This window comes from Triturus cristatus, chromosome 5_2 (genome assembly GCF_964204655.1).
Source record: "Triturus cristatus chromosome 5_2, aTriCri1.1, whole genome shotgun sequence".
Classification (NCBI taxonomy): domain Eukaryota; kingdom Metazoa; phylum Chordata; class Amphibia; order Caudata; family Salamandridae; genus Triturus; species Triturus cristatus.
In genome coordinates, this window is record NC_140588.1 from 138,679,120 (window position 1) to 138,698,495 (window position 19,376).

A 19,376-nucleotide genomic window follows, 5' to 3' on the forward strand; every position below is an offset into this window, starting at 1 on the left:
CGATGCGGCCAGTACCTGCTTGAGATATGGCCAATGGACTTAGCCGAAGGCCTTCTCTGCGTCGATCGTGAGCAGCATGTACTTCCCCAGTATGCTGGAGGCTTTTTCTATGAGGTGAGTAACACGTTTCGTGTTGTTACTTGTCTGCAGTTGCGAAATGAACCCTGCTTGGTCGGGGTCCACTAGCCCCTGCATATAGGGGGCGAGTCTGCTTGCCAGAATGCTGGTGTAAAGCTTCAGATCTATGTTCAGGAGTGAGATAGGCCGATATGATCCGCTTTCAGATTTGTCTTTCCCTGGCTTAGGGAGGACGGCTATCGCCGCTTCCAGTATGGAGGGAGGGATGGTCCCCGACACCGCAAAAGAATTAAAGAGCCTGGTAAGCAGGGGGTTGAGCAACGTGCAAAATTTTTTATAAAAGGACGCTGTGTAGCCATCCGGGCCAGGTAATTTGTCCAGTTTCAGGCAGGCGATGGCGGAGATACCTTCCTCCGGCCTAATCTCCCTTTCGATATGGGCTGCCTGGTCCGGTGACAAAGTGGGGAGGCGGGCATCGGTTAGGTAAGAATCGAGGTCTGCCTCGTCCAGAGGCTGGTCATCGTAGAGTTGGATGTAGAACTTGCGGAAGGTTTCAACAATAGCCGTGTCATCGGAGCACGCTTTACCCGGGCCATCTCTGATTTCCTGGATGCCCTTGCGTAAGCGAGCTTCACGAAGACGGCTGCATTTATCCCCGCCAGTGTAGAAAGAGTGTTGTAACCGAATTGCAGCATATTCTGCCTTATCCCAGTCTAAAGCCGTCAGTAGTGTCCGAGCGGCTGTTAGCTGTCGCCATGTGCAGGGGGCCCCGGTCCGCTGGTGCATCTGCTTCAGTTCCCACACCTTCTGTGTAAGCTCCTTCCTCTTTGCCTTGCGGTCCGCATTATCCGCGGTAGAGATAGCGATGACGTCCCCCCTGATGACCGCTTTAAGGGCTTCCCATCGTGTGGAGAGAGCAGTGTCTGGGGTGTCATTGTGCGAGAGGTAATCCTCTATTGCGCGTTGTATCTGGGTGACCATGGCTGGTCTGTGCAAGAGAGTGTCCCGAAAGCGCCAGTGTCTGGCCAAACGTCGGGACTGTGGAAGATCCAGTGTGATTTCCACTGGATTGTGATCAGACGGGGATGACGCAAGTATGTCGATTGAAAGTGTAGCCTCGCGAAGAAAATAATCTAGTCTTGCATAGGTTTTGTGGGCGTTGGAATAGTAAGAGAATGTCCGTGAGTGAGGGTGTCAGTGTCTCCATAGATCTGTGAGATCTAGATCGTGTAGTCTCGAGAGCCTTGTGGGGGAAAGAGCACCCACCTGGCTCGTGCGTTGTGCTGACCTGTCAAGGTCATTATATAAACAACAAAAGAGTGTATCTGACACGGTAAAAGTGCTAGCAAGACAACTCACTGTGTTTAAAAAGAACCCTCACTCACCAACCTAGTTGGTGACATGCTTCATCATTGGGTTCCCACCAGAGAGGCAGAGTGCGTCTTCGGTGTGCCTCAATGCCTGATTACAGCTGAGCAGCTTTTTGTGATGTGGGTGCAAGTCGTAAGTAGTGTAAAGAGGTGATTTTTAAAAGGTACCTCAGTTTAATCCCAAAACAATTTTAATGGTAGAAAACTGGGCACTGTTAAAAGCAAGTGTGTTGGTTGTGTAAAGGCTGGTTTTATTAGATCAGTTACATCCTAGTGTGCAAAGGAACAAATGGTCAACATGTTTCTGCTTCTCGGTATATTCAGTGAAGCATTCGTCAGGATCAAAAAAGACCACCACAGCGGTATGCGATCGCTAAGGCGCACCCTAACCTGTGGAGTAATAGACAGCGTAAACTCACGGCTCTCTATGTAGCCTTCAGGATTTCTGAAAGCCTTTGAATATGTTGGAACAAAAGAGACAAACGAACAACATAATTCACAGGGCACACAAAACATAAAAATTTGCCCATTTGGAATCGTACGTTGAGTGATTTACGTGCATGCCATCAATTGTGCTCTTCAAATATAGAGCGGCAGAAATTGCTAGAAAATTAAAATGAAACGATAGGACCGAAACATTACCTGCCACTATCCCTATCTCAACTCATTCGTTAATTCCTTATGTGATGTGCTCATTATGCTAAATGACATCAGACCCTGCAATTTAGGGGAACCGGCATATAGTTCTGCCATTTTGTGCAGGTATATGCCAGCATTTTCGTATTTTAGAACCTTACAGTAAGGCATTGCCACTGTCAAAACTCATAGAGGGTTAAATCACTGAGTTCAGTGGCAAAGGCTGGCCTGGTGCATGATCGGTAGGAAAACACAGGTTTTAAAAACACAGGGTCAAGTTGCAAAAATAATAACTGGTTCAATCTCATGTGAAGTTTAGATTGACTTCACTACATGAGTCCTGGTGGGAGGCGGGACTCGTAGTCAAACTCTGTATAGATTAAAAAAGTTACCAAGTGTTAGCAATAGTTAAGCGTTTGGTCTGAGACATCACCCATGCTGCATAGGTGCGTCTTTGTGGGCAAAGGGTACTTACTTCCTCAGAGCCTGCCGCCCGCTGGACACCTGCCTGCTTCCTCCCAAGGACTCCAACGATAACGTGTCCTTCATTGCGGAGGTTTTAAAGGAAGTGTCCAGCCGGGGGACAGGTATGTTTACGCCAACGTGATGACGTAATTGCGCTTCAGTCATGTGTGTACGGGATCGCTGGGATCACAGCAACTAGCACGTTGAGGTAACACCGGTACTCGGTTCAGCCACTACAATGTTATCTTGCTAAGTGGAGAGAAACGTAGCGAGGCATTCACGCCTGTATCAGTATCGGACTTTTTGGCGCAGAGCCTCCGTGATGGCCCGGAATGTCCGGCGTTTTTAAAGCGTAAGGGCGGCAAGGTCCTGATAAAGGGCCAGCGGCTGGTTATGGAAAGTGATCGGTTACATCGAGCGGCTTTACGGAGGATGTCTTCCTTGGTGCAATAGGCTTGGACGCAAACCAGTATGTCCGCCGGGGGGCCGTCGGTGCCCTGGGGGGGCCTACTCTGTGCGCCCTGTCCAGTTTGAGGTCAAAGTCTGGTGGGTTGCCCAAGACATAGTTGAAGAGTTCTCAAACGTAACCAAATATGTCGCCCGCCTCTTCGTCAGTGCTCACTCCTCTGATACGAATGTTGTGCCGGCGGGAGCGGTTCTCGAGGTCCTCCAAGTGAGATTGAACATCCACCTGCTGTCGTGTATCTGCAAGACCTCCTGTTGCATGGCTGCAAGTTCAGCGTCTCGAATGTCGCTTTTGGTCTCCAGGGACACCACTCTTTCCCCTATATCGTCCACATCCTTGCGGATATCTTTGATCTCCGCTGTGAGATCGCGATTCACTGTCTGGAGGTCGTCCCACAATGTTGCGAACAATGATTCCAGGAAAGCCCAGGTCACGTGCGCTCCTGTGGCGGTGGCAATCTGCGCCGCCGTTCCCTCCCTGTCAGGCTCCCCTGGCCCCGCACTCTGCGATCTGGCGAAAAGATCCTTGAGAGAGTTCTCTTTCGGAGCTTGCTTGTCCTTCCTACCCCAGGTAAATGTCATGCTCGGCTGATCCCACAGTCTCGGCCCCCTCTGCCCAGGGCCCAGCCCCACCGGCCACCCCCGTCAACCAATGGCCTCTGCTGTGCCAGTTCGCGGATTGTGGTGTCTGGGCCAGATGCAGGCGTGTTCACTCTGCCGCTCGCCGGAGGCAACGGTGCGGAGTGGCTGATGGCCCGATAAGTAGAGCAGCCCCTGCCCCCCGTGTCCACGAGAGGTGCAGGTAGGATGTGCTGAAGGACCAGGTGCAGGGGGGGGCAAGGTCAGTGAAGCGGACTGCCGATGAGGCCACTGAATGCAAAGGTAAGGTGAGTGGACAATCAGGGCTCGAAGGACAACAGTAGCCCGCCATGGCGGGGACCCCTCAGTACGTGAGGCCGAAGGTGGCAGGCCCGGTAAGGGCTCGGTAGTGTGCTGCCACTGGGGCCCAATTGTCGCGCTAACCCAAGTGATCCACCTCCAAGAGCAGAGTCGAAGAGTCCCAAAGAGTGAGGCCAACCGAGGTTGAGGGGCCCCCGCGGTCCGTCCAGTAAGCTTGCCTGCTGCTCAAGGTGGTCCAAGTGCCCCCGTCAGCTCCGGACAACAGGGACCACCACGGGATCGGGGAATAGAGCAGGACTGACCGCCACAGGCTTCTGGTGTCCATCTCCGTGATGAGGGACGGGATGCCCCGGGGCAGCTCCCACCACGCGTGGACAGTCTCCCTTTCCCACCGGGCGCACCACGTCCTCCGACTGCCCCCAGGTGAGCTCTCGTTCACGTCTCGTGGGCCTCAAGAGCAGGCCCGCAGGCCGCAGTAGGGGAGGCCGGCGCTGCCACAGGGCACGGGGTTGCTGCCACGTGCTGCGGGCCGGAGGCCGAAGTACCCCCCGATGGCCCACCTCCCCCACAGCGAGTCCCAGGCATGTGCGGATGGTGTGGTCTCCTCTGGACGTACCCCGGTGGGCCGCGGCCTTCACAGAGGCGGATGGCAGCTACAATGAAGGAGCGCAGCACTTCGGGCCCCGCGGCTACAGGCCTCTGAGCCGCTGTTGCATTGTGAGGTAAGGGCACCCCAGGCGGGCCGCAGCCGCCACCAACTGCGGGATCGCTCCGGACTCACCCCTCTCCGGAGAAACGATCGCCGAGTCCGCCACTCCCCATTAGAAAATGGCGGGTGCCATGTCTCTGGGCACCCACATCCGCTGTGTCCTGGGCCCGGGCGATGAGGAGGCCCCGGAAACCAGTCACAGCGCCCAAGAGCATCACTGTGTCTTCAGATCGTCCGCCGGTAGTTCGCCCTCCCGGTCGTAACAGCGCCATAGACCACTGTGCGCTAACGCCCCTTCACCGAGCCGGCCCTCGCCAGCAACCAGGCGCAGCGTCACCGGGGCTCCGGTAGCTGCAGCAATCGGAACATCGGGCGACTCAGGATGCTCCAAGCTTCAGGTCGGTGCCTTTTGATGGGCCCCCGGTACCGGAATCAATGTTATTTGCCGGTGGGCAGAGGAGAGGAGAGAGGGCACGTCCTAACTCGCCGCCATCCTGGCCACGCCCCCAGTAAAAAGATTTTAAAGGATTTTTTGTCCCTTGATTGCTCACATCATATTCCATGGCTCAAGTATATCAGGGACTCCTTTGTGGGATTTATTTAGTACCCTAGATGGAATATGTAGATCTGACCAAGAGTGGGTGAAAGAACACTTCTTTAGGCAGAGGTTTTTAGCTTGAGAGAAGATTGCCCTACTGACACCCTGTGTTCAACACCATATTATGCTGAAAACTGTGCCAATAACAGAGCCATACCTCCTTTTTTTGTTAAAAGTAGGTATGATCATTTTTGTTAACTAAGTTCAGGTTGGACCAATTGCCCGTTCTGTTAAGTATCCCCATGGTAGGAATAGGGGTCACAAACTTACATCCTGCAGTGCAACAATAGGTCTCCGCAGGATACCCAGCATTTTAATATGTTATGCAACTTTTATGTGGTGCCCAGGATGGCGTATATTATTCCTATTTTAAAAGAGGTAAACATCTCTCAACTCTGACCGGCACCTATGTATTTGCAGTTGCTCCTAACGTACTTAGTTTTATGAAATTCGCTGCAAGGTTGAGAAATAGTTGTGACTAGGCAGCCACGGGATTTGTTGTTGTTGTATTTCTTTAAGATGTACTGTATCTGTTGTGTTTGCTTATCTTGAATTGTTTTTACGCTTCTTACATTGTATGTAAATTCTTACTTGCATTTATTGATGATCAGATTTTAGCTGATGTATTGTTTCATGATGTTCTGCTTTTATATATATTTTTTTCTTTTCAAAAACCGAAAAAGCTTACTTTGATTGATTGATTACCATATGGCGTCCAGTTCTCTGGGTTGCATATGCCGTAAATAATTACAATTCTAGTCATAGCTTAGTGTTATTTAGCAAACAAGGGGCATGCTTAGTATAACTCCTTGTACGATAAATATTGTTACAGATAAGTAGCTTCAACTTTCTCAGTAGCCCTTTGCCGCAAACACATTGAATTTGTTCATTCATGCTTTCTTTAATTTCAAATGCCTTTGCTTTTAAATCTTGTTGCAAGTTTGCTAATATTTTCTTTGGTTGTTTTGGTTTTAATCAAGATGAACTGTCTGGCCTCCTCAGAAAACTGTCACTTGAGAAATATCAGCCAATTTTTGAGCAGCAGGAGGTGAGTCTCTTACATTTTTCTCTGCATGTTGTTAATGCCAACTGCTAAATAATCTCACTTCTCCCACCTACGTTATGATATGTAGCTCTCATGTATTGCACCTTTTTAATGTCATGACTGTGTATCAGATGATGAAGATGCATTTCCAGGTGTACTCTGAAGGCCGAAAGCTAGGTAGGTCTGGTGTTGCTGTCCTAATTGTTTAGAAAATCATGATTGTATTTTTGAATCCTATTATACTATATTCAATCTGGCAAGTTGTAATGTGTTCTAAGTTTCAGGACATTGTAATGCTAAAGCTCGTAGCACCTGTGTAGGAAACTTGGATTTTGTTGCAGTTGTTCCCCTCTTCTCCACCCCCCCCCCCCCCCCCCCCCATTTTTAGCTACTAGATGCTTATTTTCGACTCCTGGCAGTGCATTGAGATGTACCAGATCTCAGTGCCAGTGCTCCTTACCTAAAACAAGGTGAGGTGTAATTGTTCTACAGTTGGCTAAAGACATTAGCACCCCTGTAAGTCCCTAGTAAATGGTTCCCAAGGTACCTAAGGCATGGGTGTTAAAGAGGATCCTAAAGGGCTACAGCATATCTTATGCCACTCTAAGTGACCCACGTACAAATTCCACACTGTCTGCCATTGCAGGCTGCGTGACATGGTGAAAACCATGAGTAAAAACATGACATGACACACTCCTGTGTGTTTTGCCAATGTCACTGCATCTAATATATGCAAGTTACACCTACAGCAGGCCTTTGAGCCCTAAGGCAGGATGTATTATATTTTATGTGAGGACATATCTGCCTGAGCAGATATGCCCCTGTGATATCTAGTTCTATTACTAGATATTGCAAGTGAGCAGGGAAGATATCTTAAGGTATGTACCGGGCACTGGTCAAAACAAGTTCCCCAGCTGCATTACGGCTTCAATGAAACCTATGGTGTTTGATGTCAAACACCTCATATTAATAAACCCACACTGATTCTAGTGATGGATTTATTAATACATGCACCCAGAGGGTACCTTAGAGGTACCTCCTAAACCCAACTAGTCCTCTAGTGTGCTGGCTGACTGGTCCAGTCCAGCCTGCCAACACAGACGAGTTTCTGACCCCGTAGGAGGTGAGAGCCCTGCTTTCAGAGGACAGAAACAATGTCTGCACTAGCAGCAGGTGTATGCACCTCTCCCAAGTAGGATGACTGGTGTTCTGCATATCGAGGTAGGGTGCTTCAAAGGCATCTGCCGCCTTTCATATGCGACCCAAGGCTTCTCTAGACAGGAGAAATGCCACCTCCTACCCTGGGGCCCATCTGGCACTAGAACAGGCAGGAAAATTAGCTATGCACGAGGTGTGTTGCACTGCCAGGCTGGACACACCTGTAGCGTGAACAGCATGCATTGAACACAAAATTAGAAATCCCCCCATCTTGAGTGTGGTGGAATTATTAATTCTGGTACAGGGTGATGCCCACACCCCAAAGAAAGTAGTCATCTAGGGGGTGTAGTGACCCCAGGGGTAAGTAGCCCATTGGCTACTCTCCTTAATATACTTAAATTGAGTATTTATGGGACCCCCCTGAAACTAGGACTTCAGATTTCAATAGACACAAAAGGAGGAGTGGACATATAAGACTGCTGACCTGAGAACAGAGAAACTCGACTGACTTAGCGCCAACCCTGAAAGCCTGCCTGCTGCACCCGACCCTTGTGGAACAACCGACTCCTCCTGCCACTGTGCAGACTCCAAGAAACACAGGCGACTGCCAGTGCTTTGCCAATTGCCAAATAAACTCCCTTGGAGTAGAGGAGCTACCCCCTGCAGCCTCAGGCACCAAAAGAAGCAAGGTCTGGTCAATCGCCCTGCTACTCACCGGGACGACCGACGCTGCAGCCACCCAAGAAAAGGTAGCCGTGCTCCCACAGGTCAGACCCGTCCTCCTCCAAATGTGGGATGCCAGCATCCACCGGAGTCGCACAGTACCAATACCTGGGTGCCGGACCCCTTGCAGCAGCCAAGGCTTGTTGTGTCCAGTCCTTATACCAAGGCCGAGGAAAACCAACCTGCATGTCAAGGGACTTTAAGGACATTGAGACCCACATCTTGAGTGGCCCAGCTGTCCTTTTTGCCCCTCTTCAGCAGAAACAAAGACCGAGAGGGAGCCTCCGGCTGCCGACACCTCTGAATGCCTCTGCACCTGCGCCTAACAGCCTGGGTCCGAGGGAGGTGATGGTACCCATGGGGTCCTGAGACACACGAGAGCCGAGCCTATCCTTGGGTCTGGCTAGACTGGACTTTCAGCCGGCGCCTGTAGCCTCATTCTGCAGGCCCCCTCAAATCGCAAGTGACTCCAGCACCGAACCCGATGCCAAAATGCACCACTGCACCCTAGCCCTGCAGCCTAAGGAGAAGTGAACCAACGGTGTCCCTACGTGCCCGAGCATCTCAAGGGTCGAGAAACTCTGTGGTTCCCACGAACTGGTCCTCGAGTCCGATGCTTGCAGCCTCTTTCTGACTGGACCGTTCCCCTTTAAAGTGAATTGGACATCCAACGCCATAACACACCTCTGCACCCAGACGCCCCAGAGCTTCCTGAGGTGACCTGTTGGTGTGGCCTTTGACCATGCCCGATACTCACCTTAAGTCCAGAAGAACAGTCCCGCAAGTCGCTGTCAAGTGCCCGAACGCAGTACACGTTCCCCCACCCCCATTGTATAAAATTGTTGCTCCCAAAAATTGCAGTCAACTTTTGAAAACGGTAAAAATTCATAAGTCGAAAAGTACTTACCTGAATCCGATGTTCTTGGTATCTAAATTCATATAAAAGTATGTTATTTTTATAAATTGGTGTTGGATTTGTTTGTGTCTCACTTCTGAGCTTGCAATAAATGCTTAGCACTACCCTCTGATATTCCTAAATGTTGGCCCACACTACCACAAAAAAGAGCGTTAAGGGGTGTCATTTGTACCTCTGGAAGCCAAATGTTGTTTGCCTGGACTCTACACAGTGCACCTCCTTTTGGTCCACTATATAAAGAGTCAGCTTTCTACAACCTGTATTATAATTTTCTCAAGGAACTGGTATGAAAAAACAACTACCATTATAGTTACTCTTTCATCAAGGCAAAGAGGGTGGAAGCTAAGCATGTTAAAGAAAGTTGATATTTTCTCTTTTTTTCACCGTTGATGCTGGCCCACTTGCTTTGAGTGTGCTTTCCCTTGGTGAGTGGACATCCTTCACCAGCCTTGCTTGGTTCCACATCACATCTTTTGTATTAACAAGTCCTACTGGGTCAGTGAGTTTGGGGCAACAGACAGTGGCTATTGAATTTGCATTTTAATTATGGAATGCTATCTTAAAGCAACAATTGGTCATGTTACCTTTCAGAGCTCAAAGGCACTTCAGGATTAATTGTGAAGTGATTGCTGTTTCACATTTCTGTAGCTGTCTCTTTTCCATCATGGTATCTTCTCCAGATTCAGGGAGTGGCCTGTGGCAATTCTCCTTACATCAGCACCATCTCAGTCCTGTTTTTCTACCATTTCAAGAGTGTTCTACAGCACTGTGCTATTAGTTTAATAAGTTGCCAGTATCTTTTTTACCCTGAATATTTTTCAAAGATTTTGGTTGTTTCCTCTTTGGTTGTGGTGAGGTTGTTGGTAAATAATGGAATGATTTTGATTTCATTTCCAAATGCAAATTTTTAGGTTTGAGACTGCGAGAGTATGCGCTAGTGCATGCGTCTCGCTTGCGAGGCACTGTTGTTGACCAAAAAGGGCTTGGAGCCTGTCCGTGCTTGCCATTTGTTGGCTTGCGTAGCCCTCTTCTTTACAGCCTCATAATTCGTCAAGGCAGGCCTAACATCATATTTGTAGCATGTGTTGGAGCTCTGTGATGTTTTAGACGCCCATGCAGCCTATGTATTCCTAATGGCTACAACATATGGCAAATTAACAACGGAAACAATCACACGGTTCCTGCGGCCATTGGAACTGTGTAGGAGTCCATTGGAAGGAGAAATTCAGCAGACTTTGACATAATTGCTCTCCACAGTCTCGACAAAAGTTCCTCTCCGGGTAATGTAGCCTAAAAAAAGACAGTCTTTTTAGAAAGTGCCTTCGGTGCGGTTTGAAATACGCCTACTCCAGCACCCATGACGTGTGCAACCTGTGTCTGTCACCGAAGCACAAAGAACAGGAAGGTGCAGCATGCATCTAATTCAAAAACAAAAAAATACTGAAAAGCAGACAGGATCGCAGATTGGCTCATAACATGGAGTTGGCCCCACCTCACCCAGCCCATTCTTTCTATCCTGATTCACCCTACTCCAATCCACCCCAATCCAATCCAACCCACCTCACACCAGTCCAATTCACCCCACTCCAATCCAATCCACCCCACTCCAGTCCAAAATAATTTACCTCACTCCAATTCAAAACAAGCCGCCTCACTCCAATCTAAAATATTCTGCCGCGCTCCAATCCAAAACAGTCTGCCCCACTCCAATCCAATGCAACTCACCCCAATCCAATCCACCTCACCACAATTCAATCCACCCCACCCCACTCCAATCCAATCAACCCCACCCCACATGCAATCCACCCCAGTCCTGCCAAATCCAATCTACACCACTCTATTTCACCCCACCCCAATCCACCCCATTTGCTTCCACTATAATCCAGTTCACCCCAATCCAATCCACCCCATTCAGTCCAATCCATCTTACTTTGGTCAACCCTAATGCAATCCAATCGACTCCACTCCAATCAACCCCACTTCACTCCACTTCACCTCACCTCACTCCATTCCACCCCACTCCAATCCACCCCATTCCAATCCACCCCGCCCCATTTCAATCCACCACACTCCAATCTAATCAATTTTATCCAGTCCACCCCACTCCAATCCATCCTAATCCACTGCAGTCCAATCAACCCCACTCTACTATAATCCACCTGACTCTACCATAATCCAATTCAATCCACCCCACCCCAGTTCCATTCACCCCATTCAATCCATCTAACCCACTGCACTCCAATCCAATCCACTCCAATCCACCCCCTCCAGTCCAATTCACCCCTCAACTCCACTCTAATTTAACTCACTCCAAACCACTCTACTCTAATCCAATCCACCTCACCCAAACCAATCTAATCCACCCCACTCCAATCCAATGCACCTTACCCCAATCCAATGCACCTCACCACATTTCAGTCCAGTCCACTCCAATCCACTCCAGTCTACCCTAATCCAATCCACCCCAAACTATAGCAGTCCAATCCTCCCTACTACCTCAATCCAATCCAACCTACTCCACCCTATTCCACCCACTTCACTCTACGCCACTCCACTTTACATGACTCCACTCTACGACACTTCACTCTCTGCCACTGAACTCTACTCCCCTCTACTCAACTCAGACACTACTCTCTCTACACCACTTTACTAAATTCTGCTCTAACAAATCCAGTCTACGACACTCTACTCCCTCCACTCCACTGTAAGTCCTTCCATGCCACTAACTTTTAGCCATGCTAAACAAAGCCACACTTGTGTACAACACGGCTAAACCATATTGCCATAGTCAATAGCTCTTGTATAGGCGAGACCTATTGGCTTTGTCAATGCTTGTCATTTTTGTATTTGTTTTTTTAAATGTTAGCTTTTTTGAGCAGAAAACATTAAACAAACAGTCAGTCACCATTCTTGAGCAACCCCACCCCTCAACCTGCCACAAGCAAGTCTATGTGAATTTAAATGCAATCCTCAGTATACAGAGTGATCCAGTGTCCCCCTTATGATAACCCCGTCCCCTTCTATCCATGTGCCTATCCTTCCCTCTCACCCCTCTCGTTCACCGGTGAGGCATTTCAATGATTTTCGAAGCATAGTATTGCACACCAATTAATCCCCCATCACCCTCTCGCCGTGTGTTTCATATATGCTACTCATCTGCAACAGTCTACTCTGAAAAACCTGAGACCCCTGCTTAAAAATACACATATTTTCCACTTCTGGCAGTGTCCAGGTCCACCCTGCCTAAGATTTACTACTGCATGTCATTTTAAAAGAATCCTATGAGTGAGCGGTAACAAATGGTCTCACCAGCATTTGTGACAAAATGTTTAGTATTTGAATGCACAGATTGCTATATTTAATCATTTTCTCTTCTAGTGAAAGATAAGAGGCTAAAATGTGGTATGCCTAGGATATGTCCATGTGGCTTTTCTCATGACTCTTTATTTTTTGCATTTCTAAGATATGTGGTGGTTTTAAGTGCTTCAAGATCCTGCCAATGCCATAAAAGTCCCCCTAAGCCCTCCAAAATGTGGCCTCTGAGGGACTATGCTAGATTAACCACATGTGGAATGCATTTACTGCCTGCATCCAATACATATTTCCCAGAATTGTAATATCCATCACTTCTTTTGAGCCATAGCTTCAAACATTGAAGGAGATATATGTTCGTAGCATGTGTGGCCGTAGATACATATGCTGTGTATACTCCGGCCAGCCAGTGTTGGGCTTGGATGTTGCAAGTTGTTTTTCTTCAAAGAAATCTTTTGAGTCACAAGGTCTTGGGGACTCCTCCTCTGGATGTAAATGTGTATTGTTACAGACTCAATTGTTAGATTGTTTTTCTCCACCATCTGGTTCGGGCATGATCAAGTGTGCTCCCAGTGTTGACAAGTTCATCGGTTCTCGTTGTGGCCTTGAGTCCGCTGACTTCCATCCTGTCGCAAGAGCAGTCGTCAACACGTATTTCTTGATGCCACCAGTGTCCAGCTCTCGGGAGCCTTCGAGCCACTGCATGTTTCGGTGTCCCTTTGGAGAGTGAAGATACTGTCGGAGTGAAGGAAAGGATGCCCTTCAAGTAGTGCCCCCAGGTTACACTTACTCTTAAGTATCCCTGGGCTGACCTGCATGCCATATGCCACTTTTGCCTCTTTTGCGAACGGTGGAGAATGCTTTCACCAGAAGGAAGAAGAAGCCCCTATGGTTGCTCCATACACTTTGTTAGACTCAGGCCCACGTGTCAAGATCACGTCGTGCATAAGTACTATCAACATCCCCCTCCCAACCACTCATCTGAGGCTGCATGACCGAGCCTAGCACTGCCTCTCTGGAGGAAAGGCTTTGAGGACACTGCCATAAGCGCTGCCAGCTTCTGGTGCGCCACTGCCCTCCAGCTCTGGCTGACAGCGAAATAAGGCCTCAGAGTCGAGGACGGACTCTGTCAAAGCCCTTGATACTCGACCGGCATCGATCCAAAAAGCTCACGTTCGCACTGACACACCAGCGCTGCCTTTAAAACTGAAGACTTCTAGGCATCAGCTCCAGGTGCAGCCGAAGCCATCCTCGGCACTAAGGCCACCCTCTGCGCCGAACCCATCCTCAGTGCCCACACCGTCATTAGTGTTGAGGACCATCCCATTCTCAAGAGGTTCAAAGAAGAGGTGGATGTCATACAACAGAAAATTGTCAACCATCCTAGGAAAATCCTAGGGAGAAAGTTCTGCCTCAAAAAAGGAAGGCTGCCACTGAGGAGGCTCTCAAATCAGATTCACATGGGCCGCCCAACAGGCCTAAGGAGACACTACTATATCTACCTCCTACTCCTCCCCCAGTCCTCCTCCACCATTACCACCTCTTCCATCTTCACCTACATCTCCTCCCCCCTCATCTCCCATGCCTTCATCACACAGGCGCCCAGAGTCTTACTCTGACACTGGCACCCCTAGCCCTATTCACCAGGTGAAGCCTTCGCACTGATCTATCCGGGTGCTTCAGGTGATCCCTGGTAGGTTTATGACATGGACAAACCCTGAGACAGACCTAGACAGTACCTCACCCCTGGATAACACACTACAGCAAATTCAAGTCAAAATAGTCCTGGCGCATACTGACAACATGACTGCCATGTTCTACCTGTAGAAACCAGAGGCAGTCACTCGCCTTCCCTTTTGGCCCTAGTCCAACAAATTTGACACTGGGCCAGCAATCACTGAGTTCATCTACTAGCAGAGCACCCATCAGAGGTGGACAATGATGCAGCAATGCGAATGAATGGGAACTCCACCAGCAAATCCTGCTCCTATACTTCTGCAGGTGGGGCAACCCAGACTTAGATCTGTCTTCCATGGCAAAAAACCCCAAATGCCAAAACTTCGCCGACCGGGTTCCACATTTCCAATCCATGGCAAAAGCACTGTGGATCAGCTGATCAGGGATCTTTTCCAGTGCTTTTCCTCCTTTCCCACTGATTCCATACGTGGTCAAGAAGTTGAGTCAAACTTCCCTCACTCTCATCCTGGTGCCTTCGACATGGGCCAGACAACGATGTTTTGCATCAAGAACCTTTTCTGGATTCACCGCAGGCGTACATGGACATACTCAGAGAAGGCGTAGATCTACCACATGCACCTGCTACGCTGCTAAATAGAAATGTTTTGTGCATTACTGCACCCTAAATACCATTAACCCACTCACCTCCAAGGTGCACATCATTATTTGTTACCTTCCACAACTTCAAAAATACTAGTTGGTTTATACCTCAATCCGGCTACACCTAGCAACTATTGTGACATGAATCAATCGATCAATCAGAACGTTTGTAAAGCGCACTACTTACCCGTGAGGGACTCAAGGCGCTGGAGGGGGAGGGGAGTGCTTCTACTGCTCGAATAGCCAGGTCTTGAGTAGTCTTCTGAAGGTTAGCAGTCCTGGGTCTGCCGTAGGAGGATGGGAGGGTGTTCCAGGTCTTGGCGGCGAGGTGGGAGAACGATCTGCCGCTGGAGGTCGCTCTTCAGATGCGGGGACTGTGGAGAGGTCGGCGGAGCAGAGCTGGCGGTTGGGGGAGTAGAACCTGAGTCGTCTTGAGGTATGCTGGTCCGGTGTTGTGGAGTGCTTTGTGTGCGTGGATGAGGAGCTTGAAGGTGATCCTCTTGTTGACAGGGAGCCAGTGCAGGTCTCTCAGGTGGGGAGTGATGTGACTGCGGCGAGGGATGTCGAGGATCAGGCATGCAGAGGCGTTCTGGATGCGTTGAAGTCGTTTCAGGAGTTTGGCCGAGGCTCCTGCATAGAGGGCATTTCCATAGTCCAACCTACTGCTGACGAGGGCCTGGGTGACTGTTCTTCTAGTTTCGGTGGGGATCCACCTGTAGATCTTGCGGAGTGTGTTGAAGCATGAGGACGTTGACCTGCTTTGTCATGGAGAGGGTGGAGTCGAGAATGAACCCTAGGTTGCGTGCGTGGTCGGTGGGTGTTGGAGCTGTTCCTAGTACGGTCGGCCACCAGGAGTCGTCCCAGGCCGAGGGGGTGGATCCGAGGATGAGGACTTCTGTCTTGTCCGAGTTTAGCTTCAGTCGGCTGGTCTTCATCCACTCAGCGACGGCTTTCATTCCTTAGTGGAGGTTGGTTTTGGCGGTGTGGGGGTCCTTGGTGAGGGGGTCCTTGGTGAGGGAGAGGATCAGCTGGGTGTCGTCGGCATAAGAGATGATGTTAAGGTCGTGCAGTCGGGCGACGTGGGCGAGCGGTGCCATGTAGATGTTGAACAGTGTTGGGCTGAGGGATGAGCCCTGGGGTACACCGCAGATGATCTTGGTGGCTTCAGAGCGGAAAGGGGGGAGGCGGACGCTCTGGGTTCTGCCAGAGAGGAAGGAGGTGGTCCAGTCCAGGGCCTTCTCTTGGATCCCAGCGTTGTGGAGGCGTGTGCATAGGGTGAAGTGGCAGACCGTGTCGAAGGTGGCTGACAGATCCAGGAGGATGAGGGCCGCATTTTTCCTGTTGTCTAGCAGGGCTCTGATGTCATCGGTGGCGGCGATGAGGGAAGTTTCGGTGCTGTGGTTGCTGCGGAACCCGGACTTGGATGGGTCCATGATGCTGTTTTCCTCGAGGTAGCGGGTCAGTTGTCTGTTGACGGTCTTCTCGATGACCTTCGCCGGGAACGGGAGCAGGGAGATGGGCCGGAAATTCTTGAGGTCCTTGGGTTTTTTTGAGTAAGGCGTTGATCTCGGCGTGTTTCCAGCTCTCTGGTAAGGTCGCTGTCTCGAAGGAGATGCTGATGGCTTTCCGGAGATGGTGGTGCTGGCTTTGTTGAAGATGTGATGTGGGCAGGGGTCTGACGGAGATCCGGAGTGGATGGTGTTCATGATTTTTTTTTTTTAAAGTATTTTTATTGTTTTCACAACAGTTAAAACAGTAAGACACTTAAATAGACCTCGCGCACATATCGTTTGACAAATCATCACCCAAATGAACAATCCTACAGCCAACCCCAGTTCTTCAGTGCCGATACAGACAATGGCTCCCCACCTCCCCACAGCCCCGTAGGCCACCTCAACAATCCGAATCAGAGGAGTCCTCATCTGAAAGCGGTGGCGGGTCACATATCCCTAACCCTAAAGTTGTTCCGTGCCCCCCATACCTTGTCCCACTTGCGAGGACACCCCCGCCTGATAAATACTGATCGCTCAGCGAACATGGCTACATCCATATCTCTCCTCCATGCGTTCAGCAACGGCACCTCCACCGCTCCCCATTTTTGGGCTATGTTCCTTTTGGCCGTCAATATCCCCAGCGTTACCCAGCTCTGCGCCTGACGATTGAGATCATTGGGCTCCCACACATTTAACAGACAACGCCGAGGCTCCGGCACCAACGATATCCCGCACGCCTGCGACATTGTACGCATCACTCGCTTCCAGAAGTCTTGGATGACAGGACACTCCCAAATAGTGTGATAAAAGGTTCCTTCCTCCCCACAACCTCGCAAGCAGAAGGGGTGTAGCGCTCTGCCCATCCTATGTAGTAAGCACCTGGTGTAGTATGAGCGATGCAAAATACGAAGCTGCACCAGCCGCAGCCTCGAGGTATACCCGCCTCGCGCGGCGAGGCCAACGCCTCGCGCCATTCTGGGTCATGAAAGTCACCGACCTCGTCGGCCCACCTCTCCCGCAAGAGCCCCATAGGGTCCGGCAGGTTGTTAAGTTTGCGGTATGTGAAGGACGTAGCCTTCTTTGGCATGTATTCCGTCAACAGCCTGTCCTCCAACGGGGACGCCTCCGGAACCTGCGCACCAGGAGCCAGCTGTGCAACTAGGGCATGTTTAATCTGGAGGTATCTGAACCATTCCGAAGGAGCCAGCTCATATTGCTGTTGCAAGCGCGCAAACTGGACGACCGCCCCCTTTTGCCACACATCACCTATCACCGAAATTCCGATGCTGTCCCAAGCGTCGAAGCCCTTGCTATCCCTCAATCGTCCCAATTGCTTGGCATCCCAGAGAGGTGTAAGTTGAGTCAAGACCCCCCGCCATCCCAGCCTGGCCTGCGCCGCATGCCAGATAGACACAGTCTGTCTCAGAGGGCCGATCAACTTCGAGGCTAGTCTAGCATCATATAAAGGTGACGGCATACCCCTCTCGCCCAGCACATCTCTGTCTGCCTTAAATGCGGGGTCAGACTGTGGCGCGTGGAGCCACTGGTTAACCACCTTCAGCTGCGCCGCCCAATAGTAGAGCTGGATATCCGGGAGCGCAATTCCCCCATCGCACCACCCGTGAACTAATTTAGATTGCGCAATTCGCGCCGGTTTGTTGCCCCAGAGTAGGCTGGAGACCTGCGCTGCTATTGCGCGGAAGTAGGCCGGAGGCACCGGATACGGGGTATTCTCCAGCACGTATAAAAATCGCGGCAGAGCCATCATTTTGAAGAGCGCCGCTCTCCCCACCAGGGTCAGAGGCACCGCTCCCCAGTGCTGCACGTCACGCTTGAGGCGATCCACTTGAGGGCATAGATTGCGCCTGAAAACCTCCATCTGATCCATCGTAATGTGCACCCCTAGATCCTTGAACGACCCCTCCGCCACATGAAGCGGACATCCCGCCGGCAGCCGCGAAGGGGGGCCACGCAGTACGAGGAGGACCGACTTCGACCAATTAATCGTATAGCCAGACGCTCTGCCACAGATCTCGCAGATGTTAAGTAGCGTCAAAATGGAACGCCTAGGGGAGGACAAATACAGCAGCACGTCATCCGCGTACAGGGAGACGCGGTCCTCCCAGTCGGCAGACCACCGGAGGCCCCGCATCATGGGCTCCCATCGTATCCAAGCCGGGAGCGGCTCAAGCACTAGAGCGAAGAGCAGCGGCGACAAAGGACAGCCCTGATGCGTGCCACACGCCAGGGGGAGTCCTCTGACATATGCCCGTTGGCCGCGACATGGGCCAGTGGTTTAGTGTATAGGAGTCGGACCCAGGCACAGAATTTGGGCCCGAACCCCAAATGCAACAATACCGCAAAGAGAAAGGGCCATTCTACCATGTCGAACGCCATTCGTGCGTCAAGGGAAAGAAGCACTGCCGGTTCCTGCAAACGTTCCATCCGGGCCAGCACACCGTGCAGTCGCCTCAAGTTGTGAGAAGTACCTCTGCCGGGCATAAAGCCCGACTGATCCGGGTGCACAATGTCAGATAAGTGCGGCGTTAGCCTGATGGCCAACAACTTCGCGAGGATCTTGGCCTCCGCGTTGATCAGCGATATGGGACGGTAAGAGGTGCATTGATCTGCCGGTTTACCCGGCTTTGGAATTACCACGATGGTGGCCGTCCGGTGATCCACGGGGAGCTCTCCCGTCTGCAGGCTGTGCGTAAACATATTTAGTAAGTGTGGGGCCAGCGTCTCGGATAGCCTCTGATAGAGCTCAATCGGGAGGCCGTTTGGTCCCAGAGCTTTACCGGGCTGTAACGCGCCGATAGCCGCCTGGAGCTCCTCCACCGTGAGCTCAGCCTCAAGGGTCTCCTGAGCCTCAGGGGAAAGTTTGGGCATCCGCAGGTCTCTGATGTATGTCAGTGCCGTCTCCACCGTCATGGAGGAAGCGGAGGAGTAGACCCCTCGGAAATGCTCTGCCAGGGTGTGCACTATTACTCGCGGGTCGGTCGTCTTCAGCCCCTCGTCAGTGCCAAGTTGCGCAATCCACCTGGCACCACTGTCGCGTCTGTCAAGCCACGCCAGCAGCCTACCCGTTTTATCGCCCACATCGTAAACTGTGTGCCTTGAGGCCTCTAGGCGCTGTCTGACACGCTCTACGAGGTGCTCCTTATATTTCGT

General features: G+C 50.8%; 1 protein-coding gene across 3 annotated transcripts in view; it reads left to right on the top strand.

Moving 5' to 3' along the window:
* The window catches only part of ANKS6 (ankyrin repeat and sterile alpha motif domain containing 6), a 357,792-nt gene that overhangs the window by 225,906 nt on the left and 112,510 nt on the right, over positions 1 to 19,376 (top strand). For all 3 annotated transcript variants that reach the window (XM_085606907.1, XM_085606906.1, XM_085606908.1), the window contains exon 13: positions 6,202 to 6,269. In XM_085606907.1, coding sequence (XP_085463033.1) covers positions 6,202 to 6,269 — 68 coding nt within the window. The remainder of the gene's footprint in view (positions 1 to 6,201; positions 6,270 to 19,376) is intronic.